We start from the raw sequence: 20,881 nt of genomic DNA on the forward strand, positions 1-20,881 counted from the left end.
ATATTAAAAATATTGAATTTCCAAATTTTATTTACGCTATCTTCGAGCAAATAAAAAGCAAAAAAATCTGGTGTGCTTAATTTCTTTGTAGCACCACGAGATCTATTTTTTTCAGTATGGGGGGGGGTCCAGCTTAATATTAACCTGGACCCCCCATTTTATTTTTTTATTCCCACTAAACCGCTGGAGCAAAAAAATTTTTTTTTCAGCAAATAGCAAATAAAGAGCACTAAATTTTTGACCTATCGCGATTTTGATTTTCGATGGTGGGGGGTTCAGGTTAATGGGGGTATAAGTTTGGGAATACCGTACGTTTTACAGGTTTGTAAATAGTTATTTAATTGAAAAAAGTTTAAATAAAAGTACATACATACATATGTTATCTATAACGTATGTACGTTTATTTCGTCTTTGTTCAACTAAAGATTTAATAACATGCTATTAAAATATGGAATTTTAATTAAAATGCGATTCATACAAAATCTAATTCTTTGGGACCATTTTACAATTTTTACGGAGTCTGAAATCAACTTGCGGATCAAATAGTTTACTACTTTTATAGAAACCATTAAACTAGAATTAAATAACCTGTATATATACAACGAACACAAGTACGACATTGTAAAACAAGTGACAATATATATAAACAATAGTCCAAAGCACGAAACTCAATCTTGAGCGTTTCGATGCTGTGAAATAATTGTCAAATATATTTTCGGCATGTACAGGGCGTTGCAAATACATACTAGGCAGTACGACGGGTTGCGCGGCAAACTTTGCATGGCCAAGCGTGGTTTAATAGACAATGTTAGTGACTTTATACGTTATACAATGACAGTGACTTTATATTATAAAGTTTATGTTATAAAGTCACTGTCATTGTCTATAAAACCGCGTCTGCCCATGCAAAGTTTACCACGCAACCCATCGTACTGCCTAGTATGTATCTGCAACACCCTGTACAAGCTTATAGGTGTCCTAAATAAATGTTTATCGTCATTTAGACGTCTTACGAAATATTTAAATCAAAATCATGTATAGATCCTTGTCATGTAATGGCTTTCCCGTAAAACGTAGAGTGTTCCCAAACTTATGGAGGGTACTGTAAGTATTTTTTTTTTTAACAATGTACTTATTAAGGGGAAAACCTCATTTATAGGGTCAAAAAAATCGATTTTTCAAAAGTTGTCTTAATCAATAGTACTCCCCGAGAATGTTCTCTTAAAATATTAGATTGATATTCGAAATATTTTGCAAGTTACAGCCTCGAGAATGTCATGGGTCGTGCAGGTATTCGAGCGCGTAGCGGGAGCAAGCAGAGCGTTCTCCCTTCTTAGTGATTCTCTCGGCAGATGTTCCTAGTATTGAATAAATGTGAGAGTCTGTGTTTATAATTGTGAGTTTGAATGTTAGAGGGCAACCGTTAGTGAGATTTTTTAAACGTGCTTCATTTCGTTGTGAACGGTCAATTGAGCTCTAGTTTTCGGTGAGTGAAGACGTTTCTAAAATTTTTATTTCGATAAAATAATGTCGTACCTGAAAGCGAAACACGGTACAAGTAAACGTGCATCACGACCACGTAAAAGACGTTTTTACGGAAATCAATATACGGAAAAAGATGATGAAGATCCTCAGCCTAGTACCTTCGCGAGAAAACTAAGCAGTGTGAGTGTAGATGATATACTATATAATCCATTGCATTTATACAGAATTGTAGAGTTTGTGAGTGTTTTTGGGGCTCTCACCGAACTTGTGATTTGTAGAACCTATAAGAAAAATATAACATTTCGAGAATCTGGAGCCCGAGGATTCGGTTTTAAACTTGTTGTTTCATGTTCTTGTGGTCACAGAGAAATAAATTCTGGGCCTTTGATTAATACTGGATTTGAAATAAATAGGAGAATCATTTTTGTTATGAGATTGTTAGATCTTGGCCGAGAAGGTATAAATATATTTGGTGGACTTATGGACTTTGGTCAAAGCATAAGCGTGAATACATATGAGTCTATTGTACGACATATATATATACTGTCTCGAGTTCGGTGTTTGATAGTGTGTGTAAGAAAGCCGTAAAAGAAGAGAAAAAGGATAATGTAAAAAATGGAATACTTGAAACAAAATTTAAAGTATCTGGCGACGGATCGTGGAAGAAACGCAGATTTTCATCGTTATACGGCGTTACATCGCTCATCGGTTTTTACACTGGAAAAGTAATTGATCTTGTCGTTAAAAGTGGATACTGCCATGCCTGTATATTTTGGAAAAATAAGAGTGATACTGATAAGTATACTGACTGGTATGAACAACATCAAGAAACATGTTTTGCGAACCACTCAGGGTCCACAGGTAAAATTGATGCCATCAAAGAAATGTTTTCAAGAATAGACTCACGACTCCGAAATATAAAAAAAGAAAAAAAATTTTGCGGAAAAGGAAAGTTAACCGATGTACTTATTAAAAAATTAACAAAATATTATGGACTGGCTATTCGGCAAAATGTAAATTCTGTAGAAGATATGAAGAAAGCAATAAAAGCAACACTGGACCATTTAACTTTCACGAATGAAAAGCCAAATCATGAAAATTGTCCGGAACAGACAGCTGGTGTAAGTGGCGCAAGGCTGAGGCAGCTGGTGAAATAGAAACTTATGAGCATCCCTCTCCACTTCACCCAGATGTTGTTGAACATTTATATCTAATATATGAAAATTTGTCAAATGATGATCTTCTGACAAGGTGTTTAGGCGGACACACACAAAATTCTAATGAGAGTTTCAACTCTACTGTGTGGCGTCTAGCCCCTAAGCATTTAAATTCTGGCGCGAAAATAGTGGAAATTGCTTCCTTCATCGCTGCATACATCTTCAATGATGGATATAACAGTATACTAAAAATAATGAACCTGTTGGACATAAAAATTGGGTTGCAAGCCAAAAATTTTGCCAGTATGCACGACGAGCAGCGACTTGTGAAGCAGCGGTGCCGCAGCTTAAGCAGCTCAAAGGAGGCTCGATTAGCTCGAAAAATGGAATTAACCATTCAAAACGAGTTTTACAAGAAAGCTGAAGGTTTATTATATGGGTCTAGAATGGCAGATTAGTGATTGCTGTAAGTTATCAATAATTAGTAATTTTGTGTTCCGAAAACTTTAAACGCGTTTTTCTCAAAACCGTGTTTTTCGAGTTTGTGTACACAATAGAAAAAAATCTAATCAACCGATTGAATCCTTTCTGGTCTTGTTTTGTAGATAATTAATGACTCCTCTATATGAACTAAAATAATTTTTAAATGTTAAATTATACTAATTTTTTTTTAAAGAAGTATTAAAATTTTTTGTGACAATCGTAAATTTTTTTTCAAAGTCGTCTAGATTTTCCAATTTTTGCTTCTCTTTCAATTTTTTTAGTTCAATTAGAGGATAATTATATAAAAATAAAGCACAAATTTGGTTTTTTGTTTCAGACAAAAATTACGACCGCTAGAGTGTACACAACGAAATAACAACAATGGAACAGACTTATAATTATACCTCCATTTTTATAACAAAAAGTCATTATTTAACAAAAAAATTATTTTTTTATAGTTAAAGCGATTGGTTTTATGTTATCTGAGAAAAAAATTGTAAAAAATTATGTACTTTTGGCTCTCCTAAATGAGGTTCTCCCCATAAAGTCCACTTATGTGATTATTATTATAGCTATTATTTGTTTTGTTATTGTATGTGGAGTTTACGTCAAAGAATAACGATTTTGCTGCTATCTTTTAAGAAGTCAAATTGTATTCAAATTGCTAGAAAGTTTCAAAGATGAAAGATTAACAAACAAAAAATTAAAAATAATTCTAATGTTTGATAGTAGAGTAAGTCCTAAGGAATTTCCTTTCTATGATTAATATCATTTTAAAACTGATTTTGGAAAGATAGTTTACTTTCTATGTTATCTTTAATTAATTTTTTATTTCCTTATATTCATATTCATGTAATAATTGTAATAAGGCACAATGTCAGAGTTTAACAAAATTTTTTTATTTATTTACAAATATTCTATATAAACAATATTTGAACGAAATATTTGTAAATGAATAAACAATATTTGTAAATAAATAATATTTTTAACTTCAATTTCGATATAGGCTCGAACGAATAAATTCAAATAAAATATAATAACAAGGCTAAGGAACCAAGCCGCGCGCGCGCGCGAATGATAATGTTTAATATATAATTAACAAAATTAAAATAATAAAGTTGACATTTATTATTGAAAATAATAAAACATTCATTTCGACCTTTTAACATCAGGTCATCTTCAATGTCACTAACTAAATTGGATTTTACATACTCGAATATTTTACATTATGATCCGAAGTCTACTTTTCAATTTACATCAATGTTTCAACAACGCTGTGTATTGCCATACTATGGTTGAAGAGCATTGGTGGTGTGACTCCATGTTTTTGTACCAAATATACATGTATACAGAGATTCCGTCACAAAATTAAAATTATCACAATTTATCATATTTTCTAATTCCTATCTATTATATTGTAGATTGATGAGGACAGACTATTAGAAAGTGAACGTAATCATACATAATATAAATTATAAAACATTACTAATTTAAAACTACGATAAACTAATGAGAATATGTCAAATATAACTACTAATTATAACAATCGAAAAACAATTCTAAATTAAATTGAAACTCAAATTCTAAATTAAATAATGTTACCTTATGTATGTGATACAATTTTTCCAAAATTGCCTTTGTGTAAATATTGTAAATTCGTCATATTTCTATCTTAGTTGACCGTTTAGACAATAATGACAAATATATCAAGAACACACAGCAAAATGTAAAGAGAATACAGAGGGGGAACAATTAGTAAGTAGGGAGCTGGATTAGGAAGTGGGGAGTACGTCAAGGAAAGAGAGATATGAATCCGGAAGTAAATCCGTATCACTCTGTTAAGGCTGATATCTGTTTTTTTATATGTATATCATTTCAGAAACTTCTTTTTATCATAGACGGTTCGAAATCCAAGATTTTTACGCCGCTCCAATCAAACTCATGGTTTTCGAACAATCTATGATTCGATACCACAGAAGGAGAACTGCTTCTCCTATTGATATCTGATTTATGCTCTGCGATTCTTGTTTTTAATTGTTTCGTCTGATCCACATACAGTGGCGATGAATCGAGTTGATTGTTTTTAGAATGAAAACTATACTCAATGATACAGATATTTATCAAAAAATTTAAAAAAATCCAGTTAAAAAACTAACGAATGACTTACGATCGATTTTGGTGAGATGGAGACACAGGGAGTTCATATGCTAATCAGATTACAAACGTCTGTTAACCACAGATGGCATACTTCCACGAGCTTATGGGTTAGCAAAAGTACATAAAACTGGTTATCCTTTATGAGTTATAATTTCTTCGATTAATAGTCCATTATACCAATTATCCTGGTATATTCACAATATTATTGTTAAAAGTATTCCGAAACCACCTAGTTATGTAAAAAATGGATTTGAGCTGGTCAAGGTAATTAGTGGTGTTAAATTGGAATCGGATCAAGTCTTGATGTCGTTGGATATAGTTTCGCTTTTTACGAATGTTCCAACAGATATGGTAGTTGAAAGCATTAGTAATAGATGGGATCAGATTTCAAATAATACAAAGATTCCCCTAAAAGAAATTTTGTGTGCCATAAAACTTATCATAAGCTCTACTTTTTTCACTTTTAACAGTAGTTTATACAAACAAATCTATGGGACTCCGATGGGTTCACCATTATTGCAAATTATTGCAGATCTAGTATTACAAGATATTGAAAAATCGGCTTTGAGCTTGTTGTTTTTTCCTCCAATTTATTTGAGATATGTAGATGATGTATTAGGTGTATCCAGAAGCACGACCGCTCATTGAGCGCTCATTGAGCTCTTGTATTTGTTTGGTCTATATTTTTCGATCTAATGGAATATGCCAATCAGATGCAAGAGCTCACCGAGCGCTCAGTGAGCGGTCGTGCTTCTGGATGCACCCATTGTTAGCGGCACCGAAAAATTCAGTAGACCACATATTGGAAATGTTCAACTCGCTTAACCATCGATTACAATTCACAATGGAGATCGAGAAAAATAAATAGATCAGTTACTTGGATGTTACTTTGAGGAAGGGGGAGGATTTGAATATTGTGTTTGATCTATACCATAAACCATCTTTTTCAGATAGATATTTAAGTTACTATTCTAATCATCCAATTGATCATAAAAAGGGCATCATATGTGGCATGGTAGATAGAATATCATAAAAATTTCCCATCCGAAATTTCAAAAAAATTTTATTAAATTGACGGAAGTTTTATTAAACAATGGATATCCATTGAATTTAATATTTTAAGTATAAAAAAAGACTAAAAACATTATTTCATTCCCCAAAAAATAGTAACGAACAGACAAATTCCGGTTCACAAGAAATCAGATCTTTCTTCACAATACCGTATATTAAATCAATATTAGAGAAGTTCCACTCGATTGCGAAACAAATGGATCAGAGGTTGGCCTATACGATACCTCACAATCTTAAAAAGTTTATTACCACGAGAAAAGATAAAACAGATAATATGTCTCATTGTGATGTTGTATATAAGATTGAGTGCATGGATTGTGAGACGTATGTGGGTCAGACGAAACGACAATTGAAAACAAGAATCGCAGAGCATAAATCGGATATCAATAGGAGAAGCGGTTCTCCTTCTGTGGTATCGAATCGTAGATTGTTCGAAAACCATGAGTTTGATTGGAGCGGCGTAAAAATCTTGGATTTCGAACCGTCTATGATAAAAAGAAGTGTTTCTGAAATGATATATATAAAAAAAACAGACACGCAGCCTTAATAAACAGAGTGATACGGATTTACTTCCAGATTCATGTCTCCCTTTCCTTGACCCCCCTCCCCCTACTTCCTAATCCAGCTCCTTACTTACTAATTGTTCCCCCTCTGTGTTCTCTTTACGTTTTGCTGCGTGTTCTTGATATATTTGTCATTATTGTCTAAACGGTCAACTAAGATAGAAATATGCTGAATTTACAACATTTATACAAAGGTAATTTTGGAAAAATTGTATCACATACATAAGGTAACATTATTTAATTTAGAATTTGAGTTTCAATTTAATTTAGAATTGTTTTTCGATTGTTATATAATTAGTAGTTATATTTGACATATTCTCATTAGTTTATCGTAGTTTTAAATTAGTAATGTTTTATAATTTATATTATGTATGATTACGCTCGCTTTGAACTCTCATTTACTTTCTAATAGTCTGTCCTCATCAATCTACAATATAATAATAGATAGGAATTAGAAAATAAGATAAATTGTGATAATTTTAATTTTGTGACAGAATCTCTGTATATACATGTATATTTGATATGAAAACATGGAACCACACCACCAAATGTTCTTCAACCACAGTATGGGAATACACAGCGTTGTTGGAACATTGATGTAAATTGAAAAGTAGACTTCGGATCATAATGTAAAATATTCGAGTATGTAAAATCCAATTTAATTAGTGACACTGAAGATGACCTGATGTTAAAAGGTCGAAACGTATGTTTTATTATTTTCAATAATAAATGTCAACTTTATTGTTTTAATTTTGTTAATTATGTTTGTTATATATTAAACATTATCATCCGGCTTGGTTCCTTAACCTTGTTATTATAAAAGGAAATTATTGTTATTATATTTTATTTAAACAATATTTACTTTTGTGAATTAATGAAATGAAGATTTGATTCTTATTTAATTTATTTCAATATCCCCATAAATGGAATTAAAAAAAAAACAAAATTAATTAGGTGGGCCTTATTCGACTTAGGTACCTTAACTGTCACATTTAATTATCTTGATATAAATTTATAACTTGATTTGATTGACTTTCATATCTCAAGTTATATGTGCAAACTACATGTCGAATTAGATATACTTAATATATTTAAAATTTAAATTCTGCTAATAAAGATGACAAGTATATTAGTTACTAAAAATAAAATAATTATGTGTTACAGCAAAATTGATGAAAGAACAAGCACGTCGTGTGAAGTTTATCCCTTGCCTCATATGTATATTGTAAAAGACCTGGTGCCAGATTTAAATAATTTCTATGATCAGTATCGCAGTATACAACCCTGGCTACAGCGCAAAGACACGAAGGAAACTGGGAACCAACAGTATTTGCAAAGTGTAGAAGACCGTAAAAAGTTGGTAAGTGTGTGAGATTATATTTATTTAATTTTCTGTTTCAATTACAATTATATTTTTCTTTAATCTAAAACTAAATGTACCATCTAATTTTAACTGACATAGGATGGTCTCTACGAATGTATTCTCTGTGCTTGCTGCAGCACTTCTTGCCCATCCTATTGGTGGAACGGTGATAAATATTTAGGCCCTGCAGTACTTATGCAAGTAAGCGCATCATATCAGTCACTGTTTTAAATAATATTATTTAACAAAATAATCAATCACAATAAGCGATTTAGGGCCGGTTGTTCCATCTTTTGAATCAAACTATGTGGTAATTTATCTATTGAATAAACAAAAGAGTAAAAGAGTAAGAGCATAAGAGAGTAAAACAATGAGCTGAAGTTTACCGAAAGGTGGAACAACTCAGCCTTAGAGAAAAATGACGCAAGTGAAAAATTCTTTAATAATGAATTGAACATATACAAATCAGATAACACATCTGAGATAAATTACAGATAAATTAGAATGTACACGTAATATATATATTGCTTGATATGTGTTTAATCTAATCTCATAGTTTCTCACTTATATCATTTCCTTCTTTCAACTATCATTATTTTCATTAGGCTTATAGGTGGATTATTGATTCGCGAGATACTCAAGCAAAAGAGCGTCTGGAGAAATTAAAGGACCCATTTTCAGTTTACCGTTGTCATACAATCATGAATTGCACGCGTACCTGTCCAAAGGTGAGTTTAATTCACATTAAAAGATGCTTCAACTAAATTATTGTAGTAACGTACAAGAGTGATTAGTGTTTTTTTGTTATACTTTATTACAATTCGCTTGTTTTATTCTCAGCAAATGTTTCAGTAGTTTCTATCTATTCTACTTGCTACCTATTCAAGACAATTTAATTAACAGTAATAACAGTAATATATTAAAATTATATTTATTAAACTGATAGAGCGCAGATTATTAATAATTTATTTTACTTATTCAGATCTTACTTTTCTGGCCAATCAACATATTTCTCTTTTCTCATTTTTTTACTATTGTTTCTTTATATTTATATATTTAATAAAATTATGGGTACTTCAAGCATTACACAGATATGTATAAAGGAAAAAAGTAATAAGAATAAATCAATTATTCGAAATTAGGCTGGATTATAATTTAGCAAATTATAATAATTGAGTTAAGTTCAAAGATAGAAGGATTATAGAATAAAAATACAAACACTTTGTACAGGGTTTGAATCCGGGAAAGGCGATAGCGGAAATAAAAAAACTGTTGGCTAATTTGAGCCAGAAGCCACAACCGGATCTCACCGCATCGGGATCTTCATAGTTAAAGGAATACTAGGTAGAATAAGTTCTGTACACTTATGTATTACGTACTACGTGCAGCGAACATGTATTCAGTGTGATATTTCGAGACCGGAGATGTGCGGATCCACATGAAATAGCAGATAAAATGTCCTAGAAATTAAAAGATTAGTCAAGCACCACTTGTAAATAAAACAGATTTTCCATATAGAACTATGTTATATGCAGTAATTATTAATGCAGTAGCAATCCTTCAAACGAAAATTATTCGGGCTATGTTTTATCAGTTTAATATTTTCACGGTTCGGCGGCCATCCGGATCCTAGCAGTCTCACGCGATCGATTGTGTACCTCAGCGGTGCGTAATGTTATACCGAATATGTCTTCATGGTAGCGATTTTCATCCTAAAAAAAGAATTGTACAGTGCGAATCAATTTAAGTGTAGTATTTTGCTGTCGCATAAATACACATAAATCGTAAGCAACAAGAAAATGATAATATATGAAAAACATACTCTTAGTGATAACATATATGCTTCAACTTCTTTGTCCGTCATTTGGCTATGTGTTTGTATGATCTGTTTTAAAGTCTGATAAACATCTTCTGCCATTGTGCAATCCCCACAAACATAGAAGTGACCGCGCTCATATACTACCATCTTGTAAATTTGAGGCGCTTCCGATTGGATCAAATCTTGCACATATGTCTAATATTTGTATAAAATGCAAACTTCATTTCATATATCTTTTACACACACACACACACACATATATATATATATATATATATATTTTATGAGTAATATCTCTCTATAAATTTCTATAAATCTCTTTCTTAGATTCATAAAAGTATACATATTAATACCTTCTTAAGACCTGGTTCTCGGGACAATGCCAAAAATATCTTGTCTAAAACACCAACCTCCAACATTTCTTTCTTCTCTTGTCTATAAAGATCCAAATTTCTTTGACGGCAGCCAAAGAAAAGCCAAATCTTGCCAAATTTTTGATCTGCACACAAAAATATCGTACGTTTATATAATGTCAATATCTAGTATCATAAGGATATTTTATATTAAAATTTATAATTGTAAAATTAAAAAGATCTATAACGAAAACATTCATACTTTGCTGAAGTTTCATCTGAGCAAATCGATGATGCCAGAATCCTCGGAAAGGAGCGATTCCAGTACCTGGTCCCACCAATATCACTGGTGCCTCAGTTTCCGTTGGCATATAAAAGTTTGGCGCGCTTAAATATTAATGATTGTATTCGACATAAGATCTTTATGTTCAATTGAGTGATGTTTAACTAATACAAAATTGATATTTCTCACCTCCGTACAAACACATACAGCAATTCTCCTTCAGATATTTGCCGCAGATAATTGGAGCATACGCCAAAATGTACTGGTCCAGAACCGTCTAGAATGAATTTGTTAAATATAATCGAAAAGATATGTATCAGCTTACCATTAAATTGAATACATATAGATTATAAATAGAATTCTTTGGAATGAAAGAGAAAAGAAAAGTAAGGCTAATACTTTGCGTTTGATATTGCACCACTGCAACTGTTAAGTGTATTTGCCCTCGATGCACTTGAGGAGATGATGAGATGCTGTAGAATCTTGGTTGTAAAGGTGTTAGATGAAGCAGCAGCAATGGGGCATATGGAGTCACGGATGGAAATTCATCCAAAACTTCGGCCAAATTAGGAAATTTCCAATGTCTCCAATCCTCGTAAGCCGCCGGATCCTATTCGAAGAAGCTTTCAAGTTTTGTGGATTTCACTGTATTTTTTTGCAAATTATTATGTTTAATGTTGCTGTATGTGTTCAATAGACTGCGTCAAGAGAGAAAACTTGGATAAATTTCTAAATTTTTAATTTTTAAATTGACTTTTAGATTTCTCCAATCTTGAGTCTTTATCATAATAAAATTAAATATTTTGTAAATTAATAACATTACATTAGGAATTGTGATATGAAGAATAATATATTCAAAATTTCATTTTTTAAATATTTTTAGCTTAAAACTTTAAATTTTCATTGTATTAACTGTTTCCAAATTCTGCTACTTCTCGAGAAACAGCTACATTTATACATTTACATATTTACAGAGGCCAGAAGATCAAGCTGCGCCCGTTCTTTTGCATTTGTAGCTATTGAGGCGAAATATCTTAACAGATTCGGCGTAGGTGGTGTTGTGATATCCAAAAATCGAGTTAACAACATCCTGAAGGAATTTGGTAAGTATCGGTCATGAGGTATCCATGTTTTTACAATTCCTGAAAAAAGCCTCTGTTATTATTTACTTATAAAAAAAGAGAGGAAAAATAAGGAAAATTAATATAAACAATAATATCCACCATTAGGAGTATGTGCTTGCTTCTGCATTTGCAGTTCGATCGATGTATCAGTTTCAAAAGTAGATTGCACACGTTGTAAGATTCTCTGTACGAGGTCTGCTCGATTGCACGCAAACACACCTAAGTGATCCCCGGGTTTATAAGAAATATCCATGCCCACTATGTCATCCAATTCCAGAAGCAATGTTGTTCCGCTGGACTCATCGCCGCTCAAGTTGGTCCTTCGAAGCAAATTGCACATTGTCACGTTTCTATTATGGCATTTGCTTAATGCTTTGGCCATCGGTTGAGGATCGGCTTCTACAAAACGAACTGTGGCTGCAGACAACGCTTCAGAACCCAGAGACAAAGCTACTTCCAATAACGTATCATCATCGTCCAAGCAGAATGTTTCGCATGCAATCGCAAAGATATCAGCTGCCCATTTCCGAAAGGTCTGCTCCTGTCCACACATCTCGTCACCTTGGGCTAAACGTGCTAATCGCTCTCCACCCAGTTCGCCTAACAAATTGTCAACGTAGCGGCCAAATGCACAAAAGTTTGGATATGCGGACGATCCTAATGCAAACACAGCGAATCGAACATTGCTGAGAGGTCCAAAGGTATCCTCGGTTTGCGATTCCGTCGTAGAACCACGCAAGGAATCTAGACGATCCAATTTTTTCGACCCACTTACTTCCGTTTGGCTGTTAGCTTTAATAAATGATTTCGAGGTCGCCAAACTTATTTTATTCTCGCTGTTTATATAAGCGTCGTTCATTTTCATTGCGTACAAATTTTGCGCAAAAACTTCTCCGTTTTCCGGCGGATCACCATTTCCAAAAGTAGAAGTTATCACCAGCAGTAGAGCTTCGTGCTCTATGTTACTGATGTCATATTCTTCCATTGAAAGTACTTGAGAATGAAAAGCATGACCCAATAACTCGCCCAACTTTTCCGCATACATTTGAGATGTGCCGGTTTCCGTAGCAAACAGCACGGTCGCTTTTATTCGACGTGATAATGCTCGTCCGAATAACTTGGATGTAAATTTCACAGCTCTCGCAATCTGCTTGAAATGAAACTTTCGTCTTGGTTTTTTCGATGTTGCTTTCTTATCGCGTCCTTTCTTCCATATGTGAGTTTTCCACGCTGGATCTTGGGCATCGTAAGAAGGTTTCAAATGATAAAGCGCCATTTCTTGATGAAATACTGGCGTAGCAGATCCAGATATTGGCGGCACGATCCATAGCCAATCTGCGGGACAACCGTTTCGAAGACGCATCTCATTTTCATAATGTTTCATAAAAGATTCCGAAGCGGTATGATGATCTACGATCGTCACGTTCTTCATTTGAAAGCTATGTAGTACTGCGACGTTAGCTTCTATCATTGCTTTATCTTTCCACAATGATGTAGATGTCCTTGTGTCTAGACCCATGTTCGTCGCTATTGTCTCGAGCATGTTATATCTTTGAGCATCGCATAAATCTCTGGAGCCAATCTCGGTGCTCATGTACCAACCATTGAAAGGTGCCGCTGTGAATACTAAACCTCCGCAATCGAAAACCATTCCAGACACGGCCGGAACGGCAAACCACTTAAGACTCAATTTCTCAAACCAATCGTGTCTATTATAAATAAATAAATAAATCTATATATATATATATACATATATTAGGGCTATTATTTTTGACAACTTCGAAAATTCGAAGTTTCGAAAGAATTCAAATTTGAACGAAGTTAACTTCGAATTTTCGAAATTTAAGGTGTTGAAGCCTCGAAAAGTTTGAACTCGAAAAATTAAGTTGTCAAAAGTAACAGCCCTATTACATATAACAAATATTATTATATATGACATTGCATAATTTTTTAATTAACGCAATAAACTTAAATAATGATAGTATTTAAAGAACAAAAAATTATTCATATGTTAAATTTACATAATTTCACATTATTTAACGAAAGCTTACGTAGGATGACTAAGAGGTACTTCGAGTACCAAATCGCTGGGAATGTCAAAATAATCTGGATCGTGTCCATTGGCAGACAGAACCAATGGCAGTATGTCAAATCTAGTTCGTGCGCCTTTCCATCCTAATTTCATGCAAACCTATTGGAAAAAAGTAGTGGCTTTATTAAATTATTTTCGAAATGTATACATTCTTTCTTTATATTCTAACCTCTGTGAATTCTACGTTTGCGGGATCGCCAAGAATGATATTATCTGAATTTTTGTATCCTGCATAATTGATCAGTTGATTATTCCATACTCTGTAATCATGTTTCCCATCAGTGCGTTGCGGAAATATTGTTATCGCGGATCTGAAAATTATGTATAATAAATAATTAGATATATATTGTATATATCATACGCGTATAAGTACGCCTGGCAGTTTTTTGAAATAATTTTTAGCTGTCTATAATTTAAATCTTTATGTCAATCTCTTCAATTTCACTCGCGTATAAACGGAAAGGATAAAGCTATTCTGAATCAGAATAGCTTTTATTTAAAGTTTAAATAATGAAAGTTAGAAAAAACTATAAACTGTGTAAATCTCGTATAAAATTCACTTCACCTGATATTTCCTTTATTTGTACTGTACTTGATATGATTACATAAAGCCTCAAACATGCCACTCGTAGTTGTAACATAACGGCAATCAAAAACCTACAAATGCATTCGTTTTATAAATAAATCGACTAATAGATATAATTTTTCAGATATTTATGAACTATATATAATATATGAAAAATATTATTCTTTTTTCCACGTGAAAGTAGACAAGTTATGATATAAGACAAACCTGTAGCTTTGACCACTGAATGCGACCAATGCATCTCGCAGCATTTCGCCAAGCCAACTTTGCGCCGAAAACCAATTCTGTTTCTGTTAACTGATACGTACCAGTGGAAATTACTTCTCTCTGCACACTCTCCAAACGTGCACGATGAGCCTCGCTATTTAATCTATTTTAATCAAATGTGAAGAAAAGCTTAAGATTTATTAAGAATAAATTATTTAGAATTTCAAGGAATATATACGAATACTGTGACAATTTTAGTACCTTCTAATAGAAGTGAAATATTGCTCCAGAAAATCATTCGCATGAAGCAAGATTTCCTCTTTCGTTCGTGGCTCCGTACCATGAGTAGGCAGCTGCATTATGCTACCAAGACAGACTTGGCCCGTGCAAAGTATTTTCTAGAAATTTATTTTATATTATTTTAGTTTTTTCTCTTATTTTTACATCATTGTCTTCTTTATTTTTGTATTTATGTATATCATGTACATTAATGTGTGTGTTGTGTGTGTGTGTGTGTGTACATTAAAATGTATTATATATATTACATATACATTAAAATATTGACGAAAAGAGAGAGAGAGGGGGGGGGAGGAAGAGGGAGGGAGAGAGACAGAATATATAATAAAATATTTTCAGAATATCTGTTGTTATAATGATATGGAAAAAAAGCTTTATTTAAAAAATTGGTTTAGAAAATTAAATAAAAAAAATAACATCCATCATTTTTAAACTTGATTAATTTTTAATTATATTATATAGGTATATATTTCATGTTTAAAATATATTGTAAGTGGCTCTCAAAATATAAATAAAACAGAATTCGCATTATTATATTATTAAAATAATGTATAAAAATAATTCAAAAGTTATAGAATAAGTTATAGAATGAACTACAGATAAAATATTAATACTATTTCTATTTTTTTTAATAGAATAAATTTTCTTTTTTGTGTTCATATTATTATATCAATTATTAAAATAAATTTATGCATATTTATCAAGGAAACTGTAAAATCAAAACACACAAGAAAAAAGACTTTTTTAATTTAAAAAAAAAAAAGATAAATTTTTTGGGAAAACAAAGCTTTATTTATAAAAAAGTTTTCTTGATTTATTTTCAATATACTTTTTCACATCACTTCCTAGTCGAAAACTTTCGTAATCAATTCCTATAATAAATAACGCGTTATTCTAATTCTAACATCTCTAATCATATGTTATCAATGTTCAATATATTAAAAGTTGTTTTCTAAAATACCTCGGCATTTCTCACGTGCAAGGAATCAAAAGCTTCTGTCTTGTCCGCGAGATTTCTGAGTTTCGTAGGCTTTTTTTGATGGGACGCTCCGTCGTGATCTTTCATTTTGCGTTTTACTGTTTAACTGTTCCTGCCTAACAGACTGACAAGTGTGATGATAAGGAGGAAAGGACGAGAGGACAGAGCGCGGAGATGACACAACGCAGCATCTCACGTGCCGTCATCTCACATGCGCCAGCATGCGCAACATTGATCCATTCCGCTTGTCCTCGGGACGTTTGCTGGATCAATTAACGGGCAGGACTTGTCGCGTTGAAATAAAAATTTATAACAAATTCGCGATCTGCAATTCTTTAACGTTTCATGCACTAACACTGTAATTTTTATGTTACCTCTAAATTTTTAGGTACAATAATAAAATAACAGCAATAATAATAATAATAATAATAATAAGACATTAATACTTAGGATAACAGATTACACATAAAATAACATTCTCTGATAACATTTATATATTATATAGAATTATTTTATATAATAATAAGTAAAAAAAAATGACAGAGAAATGAATAAAAATAATTATCTACATAAAATGAATTTATTAAAAACGGAATATCTCAATGTATCATAAATTCTCTATAAACCTTTTATATTATAAAAAAGAATGTTAAAAACATTACGATCTGGAATATTTTTTTCTCAAGATTATTATTTTTAGAATTTAACCTTTTCAAATTTATATATTTCTTACTATTATATTTGTTTGGATTCATATAATTAAGTTTTAAAAAATAAAAAAGTTTGAGTTCATATAAGTTCTAATTTATTAAATAAAATTATTTAAATTAGATCGGCTTTCACTTTTGTCATTTTGAATTTCTATCGCAAATTTAAACTAAGAATTTGTCCCAACGGTCTAGCTTCAAATTACATTTTCCGACACGAATTTTAGACTATAAACAGAACCAAGTGATTCTTAGATTTTTTGTAGCTGAAAATGATTTCGTACATAAAATTGCTCTATCATGTCAGATTTTCAGGAAAATTGAATTTAATGTGTCAAAAATATCATATTTTTATACTTTTAGGCTAAAACATCTCAAAAGCATGACGTAATAGATTTAATTTATGGATTTGTTTTTAGCGACAAAAACATTTAAAGTGTCACTTACTTTATTGGCTACTTCATGCAAGAAGTAATAGTTACTCTGAAAAAGAGAGGACTTAAATCCGTAGATAAATAACCCTTTGAGCACCAGTTATGCTACAAGGGTCGTCTGATAAGTCCGTGCAGTCTAAAACATGGCACTACAAGTGAAAACAGTTTTAATTTAAATAACTTTATTTAAAACTCTTATGTTTGGGTTCATATGATTAGTGGTCGAGTTGGTAAGACACTTTTCCCGGAAAGTTGAGAGGTCCCAGGTTCGAATCCTGGCTGAGATATTTTTCGCACAATAATTTTCTTTCTTTCTTTCTTTCTTTCCAATTTAATCTAGGGGGAATTATTAGCATTTCAGAATGATTGAATTTGAATGTTGAATTTGAACGTTATTGGCTCGCAATTATGTCTGGAATAAATTGATTTAATAAAAGAATATATAAAATGTATTATTTGTAACATCCAAAATGTGATCTATCTTGGCTTTCTTTATTGTATTTTATATACTCACATATACGGTCGTGCTTAAAATTCTTCATATGATTAAGTTGTAAAAAACTAAAAAAATTTCACCGAAGAAAGATCTCAGATTAACAAAGTCATCAAATACTAGAAGTTTTTAAATAAAATATTAGTAAAAAAATAAATTACATATTGGGTCAAATAAATCCGAATGAATCAGCCGAGTTAAAATCAATTTGATTTTTTTTACGAAACAGCACTTTTTTATTTCTCACGTAGCCAGCACTGCATAGATTATATTGTTTGATAGGAACATTTAAGCTTAACATTGTTCCTATTAATTTATTAAATTCTTTGCATCTATTAGCAAGCTAAATTTAAAATAAATGTAATGTTCTATTTTAACAAGCCAAAGTAATGTTATGCACAGAATAAAACTTTACAAAAAAATTATTATTTTCAATGTGTCTTGTTAACTAGAATGTGTTTTACCAAAAGTAACAAAGTATATGCATATATATTTAACTTTTATTTATGACTCACTTTATTATGAAAAATGTACATAAAAGTGGAAAAAAAGAAAATGGACGTGGAAAACAAGATATAATTGATTAAATACTATACTATAAAATATATCACAGATTTTATAAATATAGATATGTATAATTTTAAAAACTATATACACATGTACAATTTTAATTATTTATTGGAGTTGTAGAACAATCCCATTTCATAGATCTCTCAACAGCCATTTTCCACTTAGAATATCGAAGATCTCTCTCTAAAATAAAAACAAAAAGTATATATTATCAAGTCTTTTTATTCTTTTTAACTTTATATTATTACACTGGCATATGCAACAAAATATATATTTACCATCTTCACCAATCTGAGGTGAAAATTTGGTTACTTGAGATGCATCCACTTCATTTATATCAACTAAACCTGCACCAATGCCAGCTAGAATAGCGGCACCTAATGCTGTTGTTTCAACCATGTTTGGTCTCACTATTTATACAATATACATAATTAATTTAAAAAATTATAAGTTTCCTGTGATATTATGACATTGTTTACTTACCAACAGTTATTCCAATTAAATCTGCCTGTAATTGCATTAACAAGTCATTCACAGTCATACCACCATCAACTTGTAAAATTGTCAGGTTCGTACCTGAATCTTTCACCATTGCTTCTAGTATGTCTCTCGTTTGGAAGCAAACTGCTTCTAATGCTGCTCGTACAATATGATATTGTTCCGTATCCTCGGTAATACCACAGATCACTCTATTAAATTGTGTAAATAATATGAAGATGATCGATTAGAAATAAGTCTTGACAATTTTAGTAATCAGTAGAAGAAAAGAAAAATAGAAAAGTATAATACCCGCGCGCATCCTGTTGCCAATAAGGTGCGTACAGTCCCGAAAAGGCTGGTACGAAATACACATCACCAGAACATCTTACATGCTCTGCTATATCTTGCGTTTGCATGACATTACTGATAAGTTGCATATTATCTCGCAGCCAGGATAAAGCAGCTCCAGCAACAGCGACGGATCCCTCTAATGCATAAACAGGTGGGGATTGCGCAATTTTGTAAGCGACCGTAGTTATCAATCCTTGTATTGAGTCGACTTTCTACAAAAAAACATTTTTATACGTATTTTTATACGTCTATCTTTATTTACATTCTAAACCTCGTTTGATACAAAAAAGAAATTATATATTCTACTATGCAAATATTTTATATTTTGGGGAAATTTTAATTTTTTGCATTACATGTTATACATACTGTATTTCCGGTGTTGTAAAGTAAAAAGCATCCTGTGCCATACGTAGCTTTTGCTTGACCAGGTTTCAAACATAACTGGCCAAGAAGAGCTCCTTGCTGATCTCCAACACACTGTAGAAAAAAAATTTATATGTATAAGCAATTTGCTTTTTTTACTTTCTCTCAAAAGCACTAAAAATTATATAATCTTGTTAAATTTACCATAAAACAATCTATGATGCTTTGATAATACAATTTCATTTAAAACGAATGAGCTTCAAAAATGATTGTGAAAATAATAATTACAACTGTAAATTACCACATTAGCAACTTAAAAACCATTTTTATCTAGATAGAAAAGTTTCTAACATTTCTATCAAAAGGAAGAAGAGTTCAATAAGAGAAATTACTTAATCTTATTGTTTAAATAAATAATACACAAATATATCCTAGATATATACTTACACCTGCTATGGGTATGCCTGTGAGAACTTCAGGGTTTGAAATAGAACTATAAATCTCTGCACTGGATCGTATTTCGGGAAGGATGTGTTGTGGAATACCAAAGAATCGACATAATAAAGGATCCCATTTCAGTGTATCAATATTCATCAGCATTGTGCGAGATGCATTTGATACATCCGTAACATGCAATTGGCCCTTTGTAAGATGCTGAATACAAAAAACATTTAACAATGAGATAATGACAAAATTTTTCTACCTTTGCTTTTTATGAATGCAATTTAATAAATTTATTTACCCAAATAAGCCATGTATCAACTGTTCCAAAAGCACACTTCTGTGCATCTATTGCTTGTTTCACACGTGGAACATTATCTATCAACCAGCGTACCTTGAGAGCGCTAAAATAGGGAGACATTGGTAAGCCACACAGTGGTTTCAAGTAATTCTTATTTCTTGTTTTGTTAGGGACATTATCCAATACATCTTCTAGAGTTGTAGTTGTTCTCATATCATGCCATACTGCAAAGTTAGTAAATTTTAACTCTTTTGCGGGGTCTACAATAGAAGTCGTAGCAGTTGTAGGGTCTTAAGTCGTAGAAAATTGACTAATCATAGTCGATTATTCTTCTCATATTCTACTGTGATTGGTTAATTTTCTATGACTCTACGACTGCTACGACGGTAATTATTCAGACTAAATCCCTCACCTCCGATTTTGATAAAATTAGGCTCATTCGACGCGTTTTTGCATGAAACGAAAGAATCTGGCAGAAAAAGTGTCGCTCTGCCTCGCGAACCGAGATATTTAGCGTTAAAGTTGACGACTATGGAGGTTAAGAAATCTGTCATACCGACTATGGCCGTGGTCCGAATCATGCTGACAACGCTCATGAGCATTGTTTGTCTTCGTTTAACATTTGACAAACAACAAGGATGAAATGATTTTTAAGCATTGTGAGCGTGTATCGGACCGCGGCCTATGTGTAATAAATTAAACGTATGTAGTAGTGCTTAGAC

The 20,881-nt window shown here is 32.0% G+C and overlaps 3 protein-coding genes and 1 pseudogene across 5 annotated transcripts in view; 2 read left to right on the top strand and 2 right to left on the bottom strand.

Moving 5' to 3' along the window:
- Nucleotides 1–9,831, top strand: part of SdhB (Succinate dehydrogenase, subunit B (iron-sulfur)) — a 15,984-nt gene extending 6,153 nt beyond the window's left edge. The window contains exons 4-7 of one of the 2 annotated variants that reach the window (XM_018503145.1): nucleotides 8,081–8,276; nucleotides 8,379–8,480; nucleotides 8,885–9,007; nucleotides 9,510–9,831. In XM_018503145.1, coding sequence (XP_018358647.1) covers nucleotides 8,081–8,276; nucleotides 8,379–8,480; nucleotides 8,885–9,007; nucleotides 9,510–9,608 — 520 coding nt within the window. In that variant the 3' untranslated portion in view covers nucleotides 9,609–9,831. The remainder of the gene's footprint in view (nucleotides 1–8,080; nucleotides 8,277–8,378; nucleotides 8,481–8,884; nucleotides 9,008–9,509) is intronic. The other variant, XM_018503144.1, reaches the window with a different exon arrangement.
- LOC108758272 (uncharacterized) lies at nucleotides 1,878–3,517 on the top strand (annotated as a pseudogene).
- A 37-nt stretch (nucleotides 9,832–9,868) lies between the features above and the next one.
- Nucleotides 9,869–16,290, bottom strand: Nos (Nitric oxide synthase). The gene is made up of 14 exons (XM_018503141.1): nucleotides 16,002–16,290; nucleotides 15,005–15,141; nucleotides 14,744–14,906; nucleotides 14,516–14,607; nucleotides 14,120–14,261; nucleotides 13,910–14,049; nucleotides 11,958–13,567; nucleotides 11,707–11,876; nucleotides 11,134–11,344; nucleotides 10,924–11,011; nucleotides 10,714–10,838; nucleotides 10,452–10,597; nucleotides 10,102–10,293; nucleotides 9,869–9,991 (listed from the first exon to the last, which is right to left on the bottom strand). Exons 1-14 carry the CDS (start codon nucleotides 16,104–16,106, stop codon nucleotides 9,884–9,886), a joined length of 3,429 nt encoding a protein of 1,142 aa, XP_018358643.1. The 5' UTR covers nucleotides 16,107–16,290; the 3' UTR covers nucleotides 9,869–9,883.
- A 1,997-nt stretch (nucleotides 16,291–18,287) lies between these two features.
- Nucleotides 18,288–20,881, bottom strand: part of Gk1 (Glycerol kinase 1) — an 8,102-nt gene continuing 5,508 nt past the window's right edge. For both annotated transcript variants that reach the window (XM_018503142.1, XM_018503143.1), the window contains 7 exons: nucleotides 20,160–20,383; nucleotides 19,865–20,071; nucleotides 19,421–19,531; nucleotides 19,013–19,266; nucleotides 18,707–18,912; nucleotides 18,502–18,633; nucleotides 18,288–18,406 (listed from right to left, as the gene is read on the bottom strand). In XM_018503142.1, coding sequence (XP_018358644.1) covers nucleotides 18,321–18,406; nucleotides 18,502–18,633; nucleotides 18,707–18,912; nucleotides 19,013–19,266; nucleotides 19,421–19,531; nucleotides 19,865–20,071; nucleotides 20,160–20,383 — 1,220 coding nt within the window. In that variant the 3' untranslated portion in view covers nucleotides 18,288–18,320. The remainder of the gene's footprint in view (nucleotides 18,407–18,501; nucleotides 18,634–18,706; nucleotides 18,913–19,012; nucleotides 19,267–19,420; nucleotides 19,532–19,864; nucleotides 20,072–20,159; nucleotides 20,384–20,881) is intronic.

The sequence above is a fragment of the Trachymyrmex cornetzi genome, unplaced genomic scaffold (assembly GCF_001594075.2).
Source record: "Trachymyrmex cornetzi isolate Tcor2-1 unplaced genomic scaffold, Tcor1.1 scaffold1559, whole genome shotgun sequence".
Lineage (NCBI taxonomy): Eukaryota > Metazoa > Arthropoda > Insecta > Hymenoptera > Formicidae > Trachymyrmex > Trachymyrmex cornetzi.

Bases quoted from the DNA above. Each gene is read 5' to 3' on its own strand.
- Nos (XM_018503141.1), bottom strand. From the start codon at position 16,106: ATGAAAGATCACGACGGAGCGTCCCATCAAAAAAAGCCTACGAAACTC. The intron at 14,907-15,004 runs GTACTAAAATTG...TGATTAAAATAG, and splicing joins TATTTCACTTCTATTAGAAG to ATTAAATAGCGAGGCTCATC. The intron at 11,345-11,706 runs GTAAATATGTAA...TTCTTCGAATAG, and splicing joins AGCTTGATCTTCTGGCCTCT to GATCCGGCGGCTTACGAGGA.